We start from the raw sequence: 19,764 nt of genomic DNA, 5'->3' as shown, positions 1-19,764 counted from the left end.
CTGAGGCTTGGAAATGGAAACTATTCTTCAATAAAGACTTTGATACTTTACTACCGGCTAGCGTTGGTCCTTTGTGAGCTGGGACCAGGAGCCAGCTCTGACACACGGGTACAATTCACATGGAATTTCTCCTGTGCAAGTTTCACTGAAATGAACAGTCGTTAATTAGGTTTGTGCAGGAGAACTTCCTGGGGGCTTGTGTCCTGGGTTAATTAATGTGAGGAGGATGCCGCTTGGATTTTCCACCTCAAGTGCTGCAATGTCTTGGGCTTGCCCCACAGAAAGCAGCTTAGTTGCTAATAGGTTCTTAATATCACTTTTGTCTCCCCCAATTTACATTTGGAAACTATATGTGGGAAAGCAACCAGAAGATGGCTGAAAATACATACCGTATTTTTTGCACTATAGGACGCACTTTTCCCCCTCCAAAAATGAAGGGGAAATGTGTGTGCATCCTATGGGGCGAATGCAGGCTTTCGCTGAAGCCTGGAGAGCGAGGGGGGTCAGTGCGCACCGACCCCTCTCGCTCTCCAGGCTTCAGGAAGCTATCCGCTAGCTGTGGGAGGCGCAGCTCTCCCACGGCTAGCGGAGAGCTTGCCGGCACCCAGAAGCTTGGGGCGCGCTGAGCTCAGCACACCCCAAGCTTCGCGCAGCTCTACACTAGCCGTGGGAGAGCTGTGCGAAGTCGCGCACGGCTAGCGGATAGCAGCCTGTTCTGGGGGCTGGGGTCGGGGGAAGCTCGGGCTTCCCCCGTCCCAGCCCCGCACCTGGGGGGGGGGATAAATTTTTTTTTCTTTCTTTCCCTCCCCAAAAACTAGGTGCGTCCTATGGGCCAGTGCGTCCTATGGGGCGAAAAATACGGTATCTGTAAAGTCTGAATACTCAAATAGCTTTCTCAATTGTGGGACTCAAGTCTCATTTGTGCCTGACCAGTCCACCACTACAAAGATGCATATCTTCACTTAAGTCACTTTTTGCCCTACATGTGCTTGCAAAACACCAATAGAATCATGTGATGCAGGTGTCACTTTGAACAGAAAACCCATCCAAAGAAGCTGTACTGTTCTTTTTTCAGTGCTAAAATCTCCCTCTCTGGAAGGCCAACTTACCACTGGAAACTGTTTTAGGTTCTTCTGTGTATCCAGGTCTTTCTCTGTGATGGTGAACTCCACAGCCTGGCGCGCCTTCTCAGCTTCCCATTCTTGCAGCTCCTTCTCATACTGATCAAGTGGGTGCTGGGTAAAAATCTACAGGGGACAAACCTATGATTAACTCAGCATTCTGCAAGTTTGCACTCCTGCTGCTACTTCAGTACTCTGAGATGATGAAAAACTTGCTCTGCCTATAGACATATGTCTTCTAAGTATGAATTTCTAACAAAACTCTTTATTTTCTGACCTTATACACCAAATGTGTGGAAACAATAACTTGTCCAACCAATCAAAGCAAAGGGTTAACCGGGATCTCAAAAACCTCCCACCAACATCTCAGTAAGATTTAGAATTCTCAGTTAACACACAATCAAAGAGGGAACAAGGTGGTTGCAGCAACTACAAGTGTTTGGACCAAAGACGAACCTCAACTGCAGCACTCTGAGAAATTATGAGGGGGGAAATTGAGCCATGCCTGTTCAATGGTATCCTCGTTTGTTGTATGTATTTGTCACCTCATACCATAAGTTTCTTGGTGATATGCAACAGTGGTACTATAGGAGTAGGTAATGTAATAGGAGTTGAGTATATTTCAGTATACGCGGGTGGCGCTGTGGGTTAAACCACAGAGCCTAGGACTTGCTGATCAGAAGGTCAGCGGTTCGAATCTCGGTGACGGGATGAGCTCCCGTTGCTCGTTCCCTGCTCCTGCCAACCTAGCAGTTCGAAAGCACGTCAAAGTGCAAGTAGATAAATAGGTACCGCTCCGGCGGGAAGGTAAATGGCGTTTCTGTGCACTGCTCTGGTTCGCTAGAAGCGGCTTTGTCATGCTGGCCACATGACCCGGAAGCTGTACGCCGGCTCCCTCAGCCAATAAAGCGAGATGAGCGCCGCAACCCCAGAGTCGGTCACGACTGGACCTAATGGTCAGGGGTCCCTTTACCTTATATTTCAGTAATCTAGCAACATCCTTGGGTTTTGGTGTTCAAAGAAGTGATGATCTAAAGTACACACCAATCCTCACCTCACATATCAAATCTATGTTGTAGAAGCACGGAACTTCACCAGCATACAGTGTGAGAACAAATGAGACACTCTCCCCAGCCTGCACAACTCCAGTCTCTGGAATAATGTCCATTACCTTGAAACAAAGAAAGTGGTTGTCAGAAGCATTAGCAGTGCATAATGGATCCCCACCACAATGTTTTCAGGCCTATGGCTTCTAACCATTAGGAAAGGAGGGTATGTGGCTTTCAGTACTCCAGCATCACAGTGGGAGAGGCCACAACACTGCCAAAGGGGACCAAGAGCAATCAGACAGATGAAGCTCACCACCATGGAATTGGAAGTCCCAGTGTGCCAAGAAAAAACAATGGCCTCATTCTCGGAGGCATTGTTGAGAAAAAAGAGTCGGCTGCATTTACTGTAGACTGGGATGTTGCCAAAACAAATCCGGGGATGAGATAAGTACACCGTCTGCAAAGAGAATAAACAGAGGGTGATCCCCTATTCTAACAAGATGGGATCTCTTGTCTCCCCCTTCCCCACCCACCCCTCCCCGTGAACGGAAGGTAGCACAGTGCTACCAGTGACAGACATTTAAGCAGCACTATATGCATGAAACATGTCTAAAAAAATACAGATTAATGGTAGCAGCCTGTTTCACAAAACTCTCAGCTACAGATGTGATCCAATTACAACAATGCTTTCCTAGTAGGAGGCATCCGTATGGGAGGATTGTGAAAAGACTCCTAGTGTAGCTGAAGCAAAGGGTTAACCAGGATCTCAAAAACCTCCCACCAACATCTCAGTAAGATTTAGAATTCTTAGTTAACACACAAATATATGTCAAAACCCCAGTACTTCAAGGGGACAACCTTCTGTACTCATCCAGTTCTCCCCGCTCTCCCAGTTCTTTTCTACCCAAAGGGGAAGGAGAAAAGCATGGTCGTAGCAACACATGCCACCTCTGCCCCACTTCCTGCTTTGGCCAAAAAGAGATGGCTCTACTCATCCATCACTACCACTGTATCCATGATGAATATATTTTCAGAGAAAGCTTAAGCCTCACTGGAGAAAGAGCATGTGAGCCTTCAAATAATGTTTCAGGTGTCACATGCAGAACCTCCCTACTGTTGAATATATAATGGATCATACTATATAGCCACATTAGACTGACTTCGCCTGTTTCAACGTTGGTAAAAGGCTCTACATGGTAAGGCCTCTGCACCAGAGTTATAAAATTTATAAGCAGCAATTGTGGAGATTGGTTGGGCAGCATACTATATCGCTGCATCAGCGCTGCACCCTGCTGCAGCTGCTGGCTCTGGCATTTGAACTCTATCATGCAATCCCAATCAACCCCTGTGGCTTCCATTTACAAATGTTGCAGCAGTGGCATGAATCTTTCAATAATACTGAATTGTTTGGTTTGGTTTTTGCAGTAATCACACCACACTTGCAAAATCTGAAGCTGGCCATAGAATTCTACCAAAGGAGCATCATGTGTCATCCCAAAGATGACTGAACAAGCAGCATTCAATTCTTAAAAAGCAATGATTCATTTGCAAGTTACTTTCTAGCAGTGGTCAACAATCAGGGTTTTGCAAAGCCTAGCGCTACTCATCCTTACTTGTGGGCATATCATAGTTGATCAAGGAGGCTAACATTTTAAAACAAAGCAAATCGAACAGAACCAGAAAATTAATAAGAAATTGCAAACAAAATAGGCCACAGAAGTGGAAATAAAATAGCATTACTGAGGCTCTTGTAATCTGAAAGCATGTTGGCAAGACAACAGCACAGGGCAAATTGAACAGATCCAGTAAAAAACTGCTGGTTCATATCACAACATAAATAAGTTCTTCAAAACATGCAAACCCAGAAACATTTGCAGTATGATAGGAGACTACTATTGCATGCCTGGTTCTTGAAGAAAAAACAACACTGATTTTGTGGTTCGTGGACCACAAGTTGCATAGGCCTGGTTTAAATTAACCAATTGCACAAAGATAGCCATTGCTGTTTGGGTGAGAGGAGGATCACACAACACATTATTCAAGAGGAAACAGGACTATAGTATAGCTATAGCTATACTAACAGCAAGTATAGCTCTTGTGGTGCCAAGGGCTCATACAATTTGAAATATCTGTTCTACGCCCTCCAACGTTCTTCCATGCTAGAAGCACACCATCCTTTGATATTTACCAGGCCAGGCACTGTTAATTTGGCAGAACCTGGTGTTGTCGCAGCACAAACCACTTTGTCGAATTGTGCTGATTCACCCATAACGTGTGGATCGAAGCCTATGCCTTGGAAGGTAATCAGAGCAGAGTCCCCTTCAAGGATATGAATAGGTACCTCTACCTAGGCGGAAAAATGAAACACAAAGCTGTGACTGGAAGGTGTTTACTCTGGTGTTCAATAAGAGTAAAAAACAGCTTTGTTGGAGTACAGCAGCTATCTTGCGAGTTAAATCAGGGAAAGGATGTTCATGTCAGAGCCCAAGGGGGTTAGCAAAGCAAGGAGAGACAGAAGCAAAATAGGCCTGTTACCTTTTGCTGGGAAATGTTCCAATCAGATTTCAGTCGGTAGTTCAAATCTAAAAACAGAGCTCATAAGGCTCACAATCTCTGTCCTAGGAAGGCAAGTGTGCTTTTTACATGCTCAATGATACTCTTTTCTGTTATTTTACAATCCAAAGATGACCGCTGAAACAGATTCTGGATTGAATTCTGCAAATTAAGCCCTGGTTGTGCATGGTTCAGAGCCATTTTAATCAATTTTAGTGTTTTTGATAAGCCACTGCACACGAACCAAGAGTTTCTCCCCACTTTTAGGGCTTTCCTGCACCATTGTGGCCTTGGGCAATGACTGCCCAGTTGTTTCTCATTTGTTAATCTCCATGTATCTTTTTGCAAGGCTGTGTTTCTTTGCAGCTATGTTTTTCCAGCAGTCACGATGCAGCCTTTTGTAACTAATGAAAATATGACAATAATTGTCACAGATAGTATGCTTGTTACTGCTGTAATTGTATAGAACGTGGTTGTGTGGATTTTACGTCCACTCACTAGATTTTGCCTGAGGCATAACCAGTGGTGTACAGCCCAGCTCTTCCTTCCCGTACTCCCCAATTTGTACATTTTAAAAAGGGTTTGTTGTATAATTCTCCAGTGGCAATTAAGGATATCAGAAACAGAAACAGCAGCAGAAATTGCCACAATTCCCATGTTCGCCCAGGGTAAGGAAAGTCAAGGTGGTGAATACAAATGGCCCGGTGAGTGTTGGTTCCTCCAACACCAGGAGGGGGCGCTGGTGTGTGGGCACCTCCTTCATGCCCCCTCCACCCACACCCAGGGCCATGGCCCTTCTGGAAGCTCTGATTAAAAGTGTGTTGGGAAGCATATCCTGCAAAGGCTAAAATGCACCTGGAGCTTGTTTTGGCTGACTGTGCATAAAAAGCTCTCAGATAAAAAGGTGTTGGTCACATATCAAGTTTGCATTCTTAGGAATTCACACTGTAATGCAGCTTTGGGGCAGCAATGGGGGCTGAAAGTTGGAAGGACCAAGAGGCAGCTGCCCCAGCAAGAGTTATGCAGCAATGAACAATATGGGAATGTATTCGAACTCTTGTGAATAAGGGCAGTCAAAGAAGAAAGTTCTAATCAGCTAGGTAGGAATGCTATGAGACACAAATTCCCAAAGGAAAGTGCTTGTTCTTAAAGGTGCCAGCCTCACCGAGTACATTTTGGCTTCCAATGGTGAAAAGATCCATTCCGTGTGTGCTGTCAAGCCTGGACCAATCTCTCCTCTTGGATTCAGGCAGACAAACACCCCATGTTGGTAATTCTCTTCCTGTACTTTCATCAGAGCATCCACTTGGATTTCATACATTGCAGTTGTGGCACCTCCATTGTACAGTTCATAGATCTGCAAGAAGAGAGGGGAAAGACTGGTCAGCACTGGCTTTCAAGATGCTCACATGGTCTGGTGTGGCTTCTTCTGGGTCTTCTACTATGTAGTCCCTATTAGAGGAAACCTAAGCCTGGCAGCTACAATCTTAAGTTTATTCCTCAGCAGAATTCCAAAGTTCTATATCAATCTGTGGCAGCTAACCAGCCAGCAGTATTTTCTCAGAACCCTTGGAACAGTTCAGGAAACGATACGAGAGAAGGATTCTCTTTGAGCTATTTTATCTACATCACTGTCTGCTATGTGGCAAATGAAATGGACTGGATGAAATCAGGATGAAGAAGGTTCTCCCACAATATGTATGCAAGAGACTGGATCAATCAATGTGTGATAAATGAATATGTAGTGCCACTTTTTCCTAATGTGAACTGTTGAGTGCAGTCTAACTGCTGGGCACAAAGGAAAATTAAATGCAGGAACAGAGGGGGATTTATAGAGAAGTATCAACAGGGGGAAAGTGGGGTCCTGAACCCTTGTGTTAAGTGATTCTCCCATGCAAATGCTCCTCCAGCAGTCACTGGGCTCATCCACACTTCCACTTCCACTTCCAGAAAGCATGGGCCATAGTGGTTTTCATCTTGTCTTGTGCCTGTCAGACCCGGAGGGTCTGAGCGGTTTTCTGTTTGCCCCGCCACTGTCTGTGGGAAACCCCCTTCCTTAGCGCTGAAGCGGAGCAAACATCAATACACAGAAAACCCGATTGACTTTTGCTCTGATTCAGTTCTAAATAGCAGGTTTAACAGGAGAAAGCAGTGGGACAAGCGGAACTCTGGATGAACCCTCTGCAGGAAATGAATTAAAATGGCATGGAGTAGCTGCTGAAAAGGACAACTGGTGACCAGTCCTCCCCTGCAAATGTCCTTAGGCCTGCATTGGCATTAAAAAAGCACTAGAAAACCCATGCTCACTCTATAGTTTGTAACATCACTCTCGCCCAAAGCATGACGTTTCTTCTGCCACCTATCACCCTGTTACTTCTTTTTTTTCTTTTACTTTTTAATTTGTTTGCACATTTTTCATTTACAGTCCATTATAATTATTCCAGTTACATATATCATCTCCTAACTCTTCTCATCTGGACTTCCCAACCTATCTTTCCTTGACATCCTAACCCAGTCTCTTTGGTTTGCTGCAACTGCTAAAGCTTTCCAATCTTGCCCCCTCCTTTCACTCTTTATTGTGTTTTCTGGTGTTCATATGTTTAACCCTACTTGTAAATTTATATTTATACTGCTTCTTTTTAAATACTCCTAGTTGTTTCCACTCGCTTAGTACTGTTTTTCTCTTTGTATTTCTTATTTTGGCCATCATGGCGAATTCTACATATTCTATTAGTTTAAGCAACCACTGGTCTTTGTTCGGGATTTTCCTCTTCTTCCACATTTTAGCATATAGTAACCTTGCTGCTGCTGTTGCGTAAAGAGGTTTTTTACTTGATCTGGAATTTCCTGTCCTATTGTAGCTAACTTGGGAAAGGAATGTTTAAGCATCTTCTTCAGTTCTTAGTAAATCATTCCCCAGAATTTTGTTTTGCAAATTCGCATTACCACCACGTGTGGATTAACGATCCCTCCTTGTCTAAACATTTCCAACATAAGTTGGAGCCTCTTTTATACATTTTAACCAGTTTGCTGGGCGTTAAATGCCATCTGAAGATCATTTTTGGGGTGTTTTCCCTAATTGTGTAACAGGCTGAGAATTTTATTGCGTTTTTCCATAATGTTTTCCATGCTGATAATTCTATACTAGGTAAAGGTAAAAGACCTCTGGACGGTTAAGTCCAGTCAAAGGCGACCACGGGGTGCAGCGCTCATCTTGCTTTCAGGCTGAGGGAGCCAGCATTTGTCTGCAGACAGCTTTCCAGGTCATGTGGCCAACATGACTGAACCACTTCTGGCACAACGGAACACAGTGACGGAGGCCAGAGCGCACAGAAACACCGTTTATCTTTAATTCCATACTGTTCCTTCTCTTGGGAGGTACCTGCCCATACAGATCTGGACCTTTGAATTTTCTTTTCTCCTCATTGCTTTACAACATTCTTTTGGTGGGGTGGTGGGGGGAAAAGACTTTTGATGCCTCACCTGTTTAGGAGGGTCATAGGTGCCAATAGCAATAGGCGTGAACATATGCTTGGTTGAAGTGAAGTGAATGTATCGGTGCTCCATTTGCAGGGTCACACCAATGAAGTTCAGCTGCAGATGCAAAATAATTGTAGGGATGGGGGGAGGAAAAGACTTAGTTTGTACCATGCAGATCACAAACACACAGATTACAAAAGCAGAAGACACCTTGCGCTTGCTTCACTCAGAGGGGCGATGCAGAGGAAAGTGTAACAGTATGAATGAAGGGTCTTTCACTCTTACCCTTCAAAGATAGTTGAAGCAGTATGACTACAGGGAATAGCTTGGCAGCATTGTCAGGAATTCTCCTCTTTAACTCTCCCACTGAAGAGGTTTAGGGAACATGCGGTTAAAGAGTTTTTGGCCACCTGGCTGACTAGGATGTGTGCCCCCCAGCCGGGACCCCTGCACTCAGCTGCCCCTCTGGGCAGCCATCAAGACCTGTGCCAAATGGGCAGAGCCCATCCAAGGGCTTTGCACAAAGGCACAGTTAAGCCTTGTGTTTTCACAGCCTGCTCAACAGGCTGGATTTTCAGCTGACAATGGTCCCTGAAGTGGGGCAGCGGGGAAAAGAAAAATAAAGGGTGATGGGAACACAATACTCTCACAGGAAATCTTGGGCACCTAGTGGAGGTTCAGTGGGCCATGAGAAAGGTGCCCACTGGAGCACAAGGTGACTTTGACTCTAACTGACAAGTCGAAGGGGAGAGAGGAAAAAAACAGGGAAGGCAGGCAAAGTTCAGAATTTGAGGACAACCACATGCAGGAAACACGAGTGGCATAAGGGAAGATGGCATGAAGTAATAAAAGGACTGTGGCTCATGTTTCTGCTTGGGAGGAATGATGTGTCCCACAGCCCTCCACAAAGTTATCTAGTCAGGATGTGAGCCAAAAGTGAGGTCTCTGCGTGAAGGAGGAGGATTCAGAGAGCTGGAAATGAGAGCATGCTTCCTAGAAAAGTGCTTGCTGAAGGGAAAATTCTGCCATCCATGTGGCCTTACTGTGCAGGGAGTATAATAGTAGAAATAAAATATGGCTATGCATGAAGAGCTATAGTTCTAGGACAGATTAAGGTGTGAATACCTGAGGCCTGCAGGGACAGGACAGGATACAAATTTAATTAACAATAACCAGTGCTTTTTTGGGGGGTACTCAAGAGTATGCACTACTGGCATCACTCTTTATTTGTTGTTAAAAAGTGTGGCACTTGCTATAACAACTTCATGGTGAGTATTTTTCTAGAAAAAAGCACTAATAATAATAGTAATACCAAAAGGCATACTTTGTCCCTCCATTCAAGAGAAGGCAGCTTCAGGAAAACAATGTCTCCTACTGCTATACCATTAAAGGAGCTTGACTGGCTCTAGGAAAGGGTTTTGGAAATCCTCACCAGTGAGGACAGTTTCTGAACCTCTCAGCCCAGTATCGTACCAGAATTTCTCGGCCATGGGAGATCTTCAGCAGGACTGGAAGCCGATCGGTGCCAATGAAATCGTGTCTGGTGGGGGGAAACAAAAAACCAATATCAGAAACACACGTAGATGAAATCGTTCCAGACTTTTAAGCAGGAGAATCCTGCCTCAAACAGCTGCTTAGCGACAATACATTTACCTGCTAAGAGCTGAACTGTTGCATAAAGAGCCAGAAGGACAGATATGTCTGGACAGATACGTTCACCTAGAAATGCCTTGTTTTCTACAAACTCAGGGCACTGAAAAATTGGGCTTTGGAGGAAATAGAATCCATGCAGCTGTTGGCTTTTTCATGGTGCAAGGCTATGTTAATGAGGGTAACTTTTTCTGCCTGGGTGTCACACTTCAGACAACCTTGATAATGCCCAAGGACAGAAGATGGCATACTCAAGGGGCCCTTGTGCTGGTGGATGCTAATTAGGAGTTGACCTTGGCGTTTGGGTTTGGGATCAATTTCCACATGGGGAAGGAAGGAACCACAGCATGTAGGTACCTGTAGGATAAGTGTATAGCTTGCTCTTGCCCTGGAAGAAGCTTTCCTGCCTTGGGGGAAATGGCAAAAAGCTGGTTATCCTGGATCCGCATCTGATGCAGCTCACTGGGGTCAAACTCTGTGCTTTCTGCCCAGTATTCCATTTCAATCCTCTGGTCAGAAGGAAACAGAAAGGCCCTGGGAAGCAGGCAGAACAAAGCAAAAGGCATCACTTAATAATGGAAACCAAAAAGAATCAAGATATGAAAACCAAGAGAGCAGCCTGCCTTATGGTCACATTGACAAAGCTCCCCAACCCTGAGCTGGGCAATATGCATAAAATTTAAATAAATAAATAAACTGCTGCACCAGGAAAAGCTGGTGATGGGCCCCCTAGTCTAACTTCTTGCTTGGGAAAGTAATTGAGAGCTAGAGTATCCTCAGCACTTGTCTGTCAAGCCTCCTAGGTATTACAGGGGGCTGGACTAGATGTCCCTTGGGGGTCCCTTCCAACTCTGCAGTTCTATGATGCTATGAATATCTCTAGCAATAGGGAGCCCATCTGCACCCTAGGCCATTGGTTCCATTGCTGAACTGCTCTTATTGTTAAGATGCTTCTCGTAACAGACACAATCAGTCCCTGTCTTTACTGTGCATGTATTTAGTTCATTGAATCAGAGTTTGAAGGGACCCCAAGGGTCATCTACTCCAAGCCCCTGCAATGCAGGAATCTCTAAAGCCATAAACATTTAGTTGTGCCATGCAGGGGGCGGGCCAAGGAGCCCTTTGGGACATAAGGACCTGCAACCTGGCCACTAGCAGTCCTTCCAACAGAGGTTTTGTGTATCTGCATGTTAAAGAAGCCATGTCTGCACTGTGTGTCCTATGTAAGTTCCTGCTAGGGTGGGTGGCTGTTCTAGATGCCTGCCATCAGAATTCTACATGGCTGTCCTAACTATTCCCTCCTTCGTTAGGGCCAGGAAGTGTGGATTACTCACCAGCTCACGGGTATCCCCCCGTTGTTTTGTAGCATCAGCACAACTACTGAGGGCACACTTCTGACAGGAGCCGCACCGAAGTTGAAATCCAGCATGACAGGAGTGTAAACCGGAGGGATTAGCCGTGTGCTTCAAATGAAAGAAATCGGATGTGAGAAAAATCCATGAGGAGGTGTTCCATGGTGGGGCTGGAAATCCCAAATCTGGCTCACACTCACACCATATTTCCTAGCACTTGTTTGCCAGAATAGAAAAGGGAAGGAAGCTGTTGTTTCAGACTGTGAGGAAATCAGGAGTACTGTATCCCTGTGTATAAAAGAGAAGAGCTAGGGGTTCAGGATCTGGCAGAAGATGAACTATTCTTACCTATGCCTGGTAGGCACTCGGAAGGTGAGCTCCTGTGGTGTTGGATCTAGCTCCAGATACTGGTTCAGAGCCTCCAAAGAGAAAAGCCGCCAGAGAAACAGCTTACTGATGCCACTGGCACTTCCTGTTCCACAGGCATCCGTGATGCAGATGGATGGATAGACACCTGTTGCTGTCACCTGGCAAAGCGGCTGCTTTTCCCCAAGAGGATTCGCGGCTTGCATGGGGAGACAAAACAGACTTGCAGACTAGGCATCATAAAAGTAAAACTTTTATTAATAATTTAAATGTCTCCCTTTCCCCACATTTGCGGACGGCAAATCTCCCTCAAGGCTGTGCTACTTCTTGCAGACTCTCTGCGTTTTTCTGCCGCATGGATAATAACAAAATGCTGTTCCTAGAAAGGGGGCACAGCTCAGTGCTAGAGGATATGTTATGAGAGCAGATGCTCTTAGAGTCAATCCCCAGTATCTCCAAATAGGAAAGACCCCTATCTGAAGAAACCTAGAAGCTACAGCATCAGATGGACTAGTGGTATGATTTCTTTCCCCAGATAATGCTGAATTGAACTTTGTTTTGCAAGTGTCACCAGCACCTCCTGGCTATCATTACTGACAATGAAGTCAAGGGAGGGCAGATGTCAAGCTTGTGGGATCTACTTTTTGGGGAAGGGGTGACAAACCCCTGAGGCTCCTGCACCATAATTTCTCCACTCCCTGTTACAGTTGGGGAGCCTACAAACCAGTTTGCATTTTGGGTGAACAATAGAAGGACTATTCCCTTCTCTGTTCAGTCTATTACTGCACAAGGAAGTCTTGGGCATTACTGTCAGTGAAGTGGATTTATATGAGCTTTCCACAAATGACTAAAGACGGTTGGGGTCCACACTTTCTTCGATTGTGAGAGAAAGCCCTCAGGTTTAACAAAGGAGACCCTGAACTCCAATGCCAGATATTCATTTGAGGGCAGAATAGGGGAAGATAGAAGCAAATAAGATAAAAAGGGGAGCTCTTTTTCTGCCTCACAATCCCACAATTTAGGCTAAACCTTCTATTACCACATCACTCATTCCTCAGCTGCACAGGTTTTCTATAGGTTTGGTGTGTAGTCAAACAGATGGAGCCTTTTCATCTGGTGTGGAACCTCTCCCTGCTGAGCCCACCCCATTAATAATATCTTTGGTGTGAGGCTGCTTTCATACTTTCCATTTCTCACCTTTGGGAGTGGAAATGGCATAATAGATTGTCCAGATGTAGTGCAATTGGCGGGTCGGCCTAATAATCCCGCGTACAAAGATCTTTCCCCGAGCAGGAATTGTCCCTTTGTAGTGGTCAAGTTCTATTGCTGTGAGGAGGAAAGACAAAAAACAAAATTGTGAGTATGGCTGGAGAGAGACTTTAGGCAGCTGCAAAGCACAAGAAATCTGTCTTTCCATTAAATACCTAAGGAGTCACTGGCAACTTCTTCAGGATCACATGGTCCAGTGATCAACTGCTCCACACTAAGAACGTATTTTAAGCAGCAGGCTCCGTTGTTAAAGAAGGCAAATTCACATGACTGTGTGCTGCCAACCAGGATGTTGCCGACAGCTACCTGCTCTTTTTGTCCCTGCAGAGCAAGCACAACACAGGAAGTTTATTAAGAGACACTGACAATGGGTATTCCATGCAAATAAATTCTGAAATTTAATACACTGAGGGAAAAGAATAGCATCAGAGGGGTAGGCCAAGGCTCTCATTAGGATCGCTATTCAATCCATCACTACCAGCAGCAGTGGGCGAGTTTTCCCTGGTGGAACCCACCAGAACACAGTTCCGGGAACTTTTTTTTGTCAAATCTGCTCACCTTCTCTGGTGGGTGCAGCTGTCTCCCCAAGCAAAACCATCTTCTCCCAGCCTCTTGCATGGCCTGGGGGCAAATCCACACGCCAGAGCAAGCACAAAGCAAGGGCTAGGGCACTGCTGCTGAGCGTGGCCAAAGGGTGGAGCGAGTGCATTCCAGAGGAGCCGCTCGGTGCTCTGCTGTTCTGGATATACCTCACAGGGTTGCTTGGCGAGGGGAGGAAACACAAGCAGTCTTCCATTTTCCCACCAGAGAGCGCGGCAGCAAGCTGCAGAAGAGCAGCCATGAAGAGCAGTGGGGCAATGTCACTCATGGAAGGGGCGAGCGTGTGGCAGGAAATGCTGCTCTGCCAGCAAAGGTCAACCATGGGCTGGGTGACGGCAAAAACAGTGGGCACTCTTAGCAATAAGAACCTCCATCCTGCTTTGCAAAGCCATTCCCAAAACCTGTTGGCCTGTTCGTTGGTGCCAAGTGACGATGCCACCATTGGAAAAGAGCAGTGTGCCTCTGAGCAAGTGCAGAGTGTTCACCCTCTGGAACCCCCCCCCCCTTGCAACTGAGCAGTACTTTTTTTCTAGAAAAAAATGCACTGGCCAGCAGGTAGAGGCTTCATAGCACTACCAACTGGAAGGGATATGTCCAGGCTTCCATAAATGCCAGGTGTCATCTGGGTATGCTTAAACTATCAGCTCTGTGATTGGACTTCCACCCTCTTCCAACATGGTCTTGATTACTTCTCCTGCCCCGTATGCTGTCACTTACTGTTAAAGTGCTCTGTGATCCTTCGCCGATAACCCGCAGGATATAGCGGGCAGTCTTTGGGGCATTGTCTTCCAGAATTTCTTGCTCTCTCCACACTACCACCCAACTCCGCAGAAGGTATTTGATCTGCTCACTGGGAGTGAAGGTCCATGTCTGAGCCTGAAATTGCATACAAGAGAGAAGGCTGAGCGGGGATTCACAGCACTCTGCCTTCCTGGGATGCAGCATCTGGGTGAGCCAGTTGCTAGGGATACAGGAGAACCCACAGGGAGAACTCAACTTCCTCTCCTCCCCACTTCTACACCCAGAAGCATGCAGGGGTGAGTCCATATATCTAACAAAACATTTGTCTTTGGCACTGGTTTCGCATTCATTGGTATCTTTGGCTTGGGCTCAAGGAGGACTGTGCTATATTTCAATGTAATTGCTTCAGATTGCTTAGTGACCAAGGTCTACTCACCAAAGCTTCATTGGGCAATATAGTTCCTTCAGCAGGTTGTACAGATAAAAGGTTTTTGTCTGACTGCTGGATTTTCCACCTGAAGAGCATGGGTAACCGGGTGCAGTTCTTGATAGTGAAGGTGCGTGAGGAGGAGCTGCCCACATATGTGGGTTTGAAGTACAGGCAGCCATCACCTTCTAATAGCAAGACCAGGGGCTCGGCGCTGCTCTGAAGGTGGAGCTCCTGAGGAAGCAAACATCAGCAAGAATCTTCAGCCAATGTTGAAAGCCACAGCACTTTCACAGGAAAGTTGAGCTAGGTTCTAGGCTGGCATGGACAGGCCAGGGAAAACTGAGACAATACACAGAAGGAGGCACAAGGGCAACGCTGCCAAAATAATTTTTTCCATTTGTGAAGTTCTAGAAGTGCCATTAAACAACGGTTTTCAAGTGCAAGGTAAACCATTATACTGAACCAGGAACTGCATGAAGGTGTGTGCATGGGATGGTGTATAAGCATCTATAGCATCTAGATTGAGCAAGAATAGCCCGGCAGATGTGAGATGCAGCCCTCCAAATCTCCTCTTCACCCAGGAGAGAAACAAAGAAAGCTGCCACTGTGGTTTAATTCTCTATCTTCATGTAGGTCTCCAGCCGGACAATTTTTTGGCAGGCTAGAAACTTTTGGAAGCTTATTTAAAGAAGGCTGATATAAACCAAAACGTGTGCATGTGCTGGAAGGCCTTTCCTTGTGAACCAATTTTCCCAATCATTAAAGGCGACGTAAGAAGCACAGGAACATAGGAAGCTGCCTTATACCAAGTCCAACCATTGGTTCATCTAGTTCAGGACCATTCGCACAGACTGGTAGCAGCTCTCCAGGACTTTAGACAAAGAATCCTTCCCAGGAAGATATCAGGGATTGAACTTGCATGCAAAACATGTGCTCTACCTCTGAGCAACAGTCCCTCCTCAATTCATGATTTATTCATATATTACAGAGGATCTAGGAGCCTCCTCTAACGGAGCACTTCTTTTATGTTTTCATAACAGTTAAACCAGTTATCTTGTACATTGGGCTGTGATCACCATATAGAATGCAGTCCCTTAAATGTCACCAGAGCTACCAGTGAAGTGATGGCTGGCCACCTACCTCCAAGCCATCAGTAGGTTATTTTGCCTTTTGAAGTGTTCTTTGCTAGGAGAGGCTCAGCTTCTCCAAATAGCTGAGATCTAAGTAGTCAAACAAAATATTTAATCTAGTCACTAGAATACCACTGCATCACCTTTTGATGTCCATCATGATAGTTAAGAGAATACACTGAAGACATTTGCAAGGTGTTTGGGCAGAAGGAGAAGGAAGTAAACAACTCCCACCTACCCACCCGAGGACTTTTGTACCAAAATCAGCTGAGCACATGGACCTACAATAGCAAGGAGCTAAATAACAAGAAACAGCTTTCCTTTCCTCATGGTTTATCTAGTTTATGCTGCACTGCATCAGAAAACAGTTTTATTTGATGGATTCTATACATTATTGGGGAGTTTTAAATCTTGCCTGACCTAAACTGATAATTTTGATTTTAAGTATTACAAGTTGTCTTGGGACCTATTTTGCAGCTGGTAAACAGAATGAAAAACAAAAATAATGCGTACTTCAACCTCATTCAGCCCATGTGGAAGATGACCAAAAACCATACTACTTTTAAAAAATAGGGTAGATGTGGTTTCCAGTGCATTAAAGAATTCTTTGTATTTATTACCCACCCTTCACCCTAAGGTCCCAAGGAGGATCACAATAATTTAAAATACAACATTAAAAACCATTTAAAACAAATTATAGTCACACGAATAGTGTGGCTCCTCAAAAGAATTACCTCAAGTATTGACGCGTCAAACTAAAAAAAAGAGATTAAAAAATGGTACTGCTGTGAACTGAGAGGGTAGCCATTTTTTAAAAAAAGCTAAACAAATGTTCTCACATTGAACTATTACACCAGGGGTGTGCTTAGCCTCCAAATCAAGAGAATATTAAGATAAAGAAATTAGGGGTCACAGAATTGTAGAATTGAAAGGGACTACCAGAATCCTATTGCAGTCCAATGCAGGAATCTTTTGCCAAGTGTGAGGCTTGAACCCACAACCCTGAGTTTAAGAGCCTCATGCTTTACCAACTGAGCTATTCCAGGGTGTTACAGACAGGGTGAAGGGGTATGTCCCTCTTCACCGTATAGTGATAAAATGGGGCAGAGAATGAAAGGAAGAGTCTACCTCTTCCTGCCCCTACCTGGGTGAAGGAGGGCCAGAAATTAAACTGCATGGTCAAGATGTGCTGCTGTATAGATGTTTCCACTGGGCAAGTTGAGAGGAGAATGATCTGGTGATCTCCAGGTGCAATATACCCACAGTTGGGCTTCACTAGGATGGAAGGACACTTCTCCCGGCTTAGGCTGAAGCTTATGGCAGTGGTACCCACGTTGGAGAGCAGCATGCTGCGATACGTGGTGATGTTTGGGCTCACCGGAGGGAAGACCTAGAAGACAGGAAGAGGTTTTGGTTGGAGGAATAACTCATCTCCATTATTCTCTTCTTGGCATCTCTGCCTTGAATAGCCAGTTGGGAAAGGCTGCACTTCTTCAAAAGACAAAGAAAACAACGAGGGCCACAAAAAATGCATAAAATCCGACGCACTTTCCAAGATCACGTCCATGAGTTTAACGTTCCTACCCCTTTTTTTGACTGGTGTAGAAGAACAAAATTAAAATCCCATGCATGCACAGCTACCCAATGATTACAATCCTGGAGTCTTTTGCAAGCTACACCTGTGTAAAAATTAACCTCATTTTGGAAGGGAGGGGGTGATTCAAAGGCAACGTACAGATGCACATGCAAAGGGAAGTGTGCACACATGATTCTATTGTGGAGTTACCTCAGCTTCCTGCCATACTCTCACAGGACACAAACTTGGGGTTTCTGTCTTGCTTTCTAAGCACCTTGCCTATTTATCTGATCAAACATTTGTTCAGCACGGTTTTTAAAGGGGGGGAAGTTTTAAAATAGTTTTATGCTTTAAAGCCTGCTCTGGGTGTGTGTGGGCGGGGGAGAAGATTTAATGATTGACATAAAGGCTGGCCGATCAGCACTGTGCACAGCCTTTTCAAGTGCAAATTGGAAGTATGGGTTTCCCCTGAGCTTAAATGGACCAAAGCACAAGTGTGCGTCCACAGCAAGCTCACCACTCAACTGTTGTAAGTCTGTACACACCCAAATAGAATTAAAGGAGGTATGGTTTAGTTCAAAAACCCAGGCTTGAACAAGTGCCTCCTGTTGAAAAGAATAGGAAAAATGGCCTCCTTTGTTATTGTTCCCATTTTACAGATGGGCAAATAAAGGGAGGGCCTGCAAATATGTTTTTACCACACTTTAAAACTGGCAGGTATTTCCCCTTGGAGGTGGACCCCTTGTTGACCTCTGCTGTCACTGACTGGGTTGAGGCACCAGCCGAGACATGCTAACCCAGAAACTCTGCTAAGGAGAAAATAATAATTTTCCCCAAAATAGAAGAAGAAAGGGAAGAGATCAAGAAAGCCACTCCAATTTCTACTTTATCAGGAAAGTACGCAATGCAAGGCTCTGGCTAGGTCTGTAAGTACACCAAAGCATAAAGAATGCTGGAGTGACTGAATGAGCCCTCAATCCGGTATGCCTAGATCAGCAAGTGCTCATCTCTGTGGCCACTGGGTGTCCTCGTCATGACTTTCCAAAATTTGTTCCTTTCTGGAAAACGGAAAGAATAGAAACCAACATCTCATTATTGCAGGGAAACAAAAGAAAGATTGTAAAACACATTGCAGACACACAAAACTAACAATGAATCCTTTCTACTTTGCAGGCAGTAGATGAGAAACACCCCACCCCAGAAGGCGAAGACTATCCCTCTCACCTTGTGACAATCCAAGTCGTACTTTGGGATAAAGTGCTGCCGCCCAGGTTGAAAAGTGTGTCCGCGCAAGGAGATGGCTAAGTCCCAGGATGGGCACATGGTGATGGGCTCCTCAATGTTGTTGAAGTTCCGCAGCACCTGCCAGCAACAAACAAAATATTATTATTAATTTTAAGATTTGTTAGTCGCTTTAACCTGCCAAAGACAAGCCAAAGTGACTTACAACCAAACTGGGGTATGCTGGGATCTCTCTGATGAGCAGCACGATACAGCAGGGCTTCATCTGTGCTCTACCTTAATGTCCTGCCATGGGGTTCCAAGCCAGAATTTTGTATCAGAAAGAGAACAAAACTGCCCTTCAGCAGGAATCCCATCACTAATCATCATTTCTGTTTTTAAATCTGTTCCCTCTTGTCTTCCCAGCGGATGTGGCAATTTAACGTTTTGCTAGAGAGCGCTTTTGCCAAAAGGTTCTGTACTAGCCAGCCAACCAGCCCACATTGTGATGATTGAACCATCTTTTTTTTTCTTGCTGTCCTCATGACCAGGGGAAATTCTGAACCCAGGACAATGGGACCATACATTTAAGCAAATGCACTTTAAGCACATGGCTTCGCCCCAAGAATCCTGGAAACAGTAATTTGTTGGGGGTGCTGGGTATTCTAGCTCTGTGAGGACGGAACGACAGTTTCTTAGGAGGAAGTCATAGGCTTTAAAAGTGCATTGAATGTGCTTTAAATATATGGTGTGGATCTGCCAAGGCTCGAATTTCTGTGCCATAAATGTCAATGCTTTGGACACCAAATTTCTACTCACCTTATAGAAGGCAAAACCCTCCAGTTCAGCTGCATACATGGAATTGAGCAAAGAAGGCTTGAAGGTGACATGGAAAGCCATAGTCTTCAGAGGTGGGATGTCACAAATTTCTGGGAGCACTTGAAAAGGACTATGTGGCTTGTTTGTCCATATAACCGTGATTTTTCCCTTTGTGTGATTGGTCACGCAGAAAGGGAGTGGTTGTACCTCTTGAAGCTTTGCACAACAGCCAAAATCATACTCCTTGATGCTAAGGCTAACGTGGGGAGGAAACACCGTGAGGTCACTGCTTACACCGTCATGGAAATATTCAACCATGGGCTCAAGGGCAGGGTACTCTTCAGGAGGTTTATCCTCCAGCATCTAAAAAGGGGGGAAAGGAGAGGTGTATGCCTAAACCAAAGACT

The 19,764-nt window shown here is 45.1% G+C and overlaps 1 protein-coding gene across 4 annotated transcripts in view; it reads right to left on the bottom strand.

Annotated features, from left to right (window-relative positions):
• The window catches only part of CFAP65 (cilia and flagella associated protein 65), a 42,000-nt gene that overhangs the window by 10,636 nt on the left and 11,600 nt on the right, over nt 1-19,764 (bottom strand). For all 4 annotated transcript variants that reach the window (XM_083441493.1, XM_083441492.1, XM_083441491.1 and 1 more), the window contains exons 11-27: nt 19,358-19,720; nt 18,542-18,679; nt 16,886-17,131; nt 14,618-14,842; nt 14,158-14,316; nt 12,996-13,161; nt 12,769-12,897; nt 11,554-11,770; nt 11,188-11,316; nt 10,211-10,387; nt 9,677-9,743; nt 8,207-8,317; nt 5,889-6,080; nt 4,359-4,517; nt 2,484-2,627; nt 2,176-2,292; nt 1,110-1,247 (exon numbers count right to left, since the gene is read on the bottom strand). In XM_083441493.1, coding sequence (XP_083297619.1) covers nt 1,110-1,247; nt 2,176-2,292; nt 2,484-2,627; nt 4,359-4,517; nt 5,889-6,080; nt 8,207-8,317; nt 9,677-9,743; nt 10,211-10,387; nt 11,188-11,316; nt 11,554-11,770; nt 12,769-12,897; nt 12,996-13,161; nt 14,158-14,316; nt 14,618-14,842; nt 16,886-17,131; nt 18,542-18,679; nt 19,358-19,720 — 2,877 coding nt within the window. The remainder of the gene's footprint in view (nt 1-1,109; nt 1,248-2,175; nt 2,293-2,483; nt 2,628-4,358; nt 4,518-5,888; nt 6,081-8,206; nt 8,318-9,676; nt 9,744-10,210; nt 10,388-11,187; nt 11,317-11,553; nt 11,771-12,768; nt 12,898-12,995; nt 13,162-14,157; nt 14,317-14,617; nt 14,843-16,885; nt 17,132-18,541; nt 18,680-19,357; nt 19,721-19,764) is intronic.

The sequence above is a fragment of the Podarcis tiliguerta genome (assembly GCF_965153285.1).
Source record: "Podarcis tiliguerta genome assembly, chromosome: 1".
Taxonomy (NCBI): Eukaryota; Metazoa; Chordata; class Lepidosauria; order Squamata; family Lacertidae; genus Podarcis; species Podarcis tiliguerta.
The sequence above is the reverse complement of the archived record's forward strand: the minus strand, read 5'-3'. Positions and strand labels throughout refer to the sequence as shown.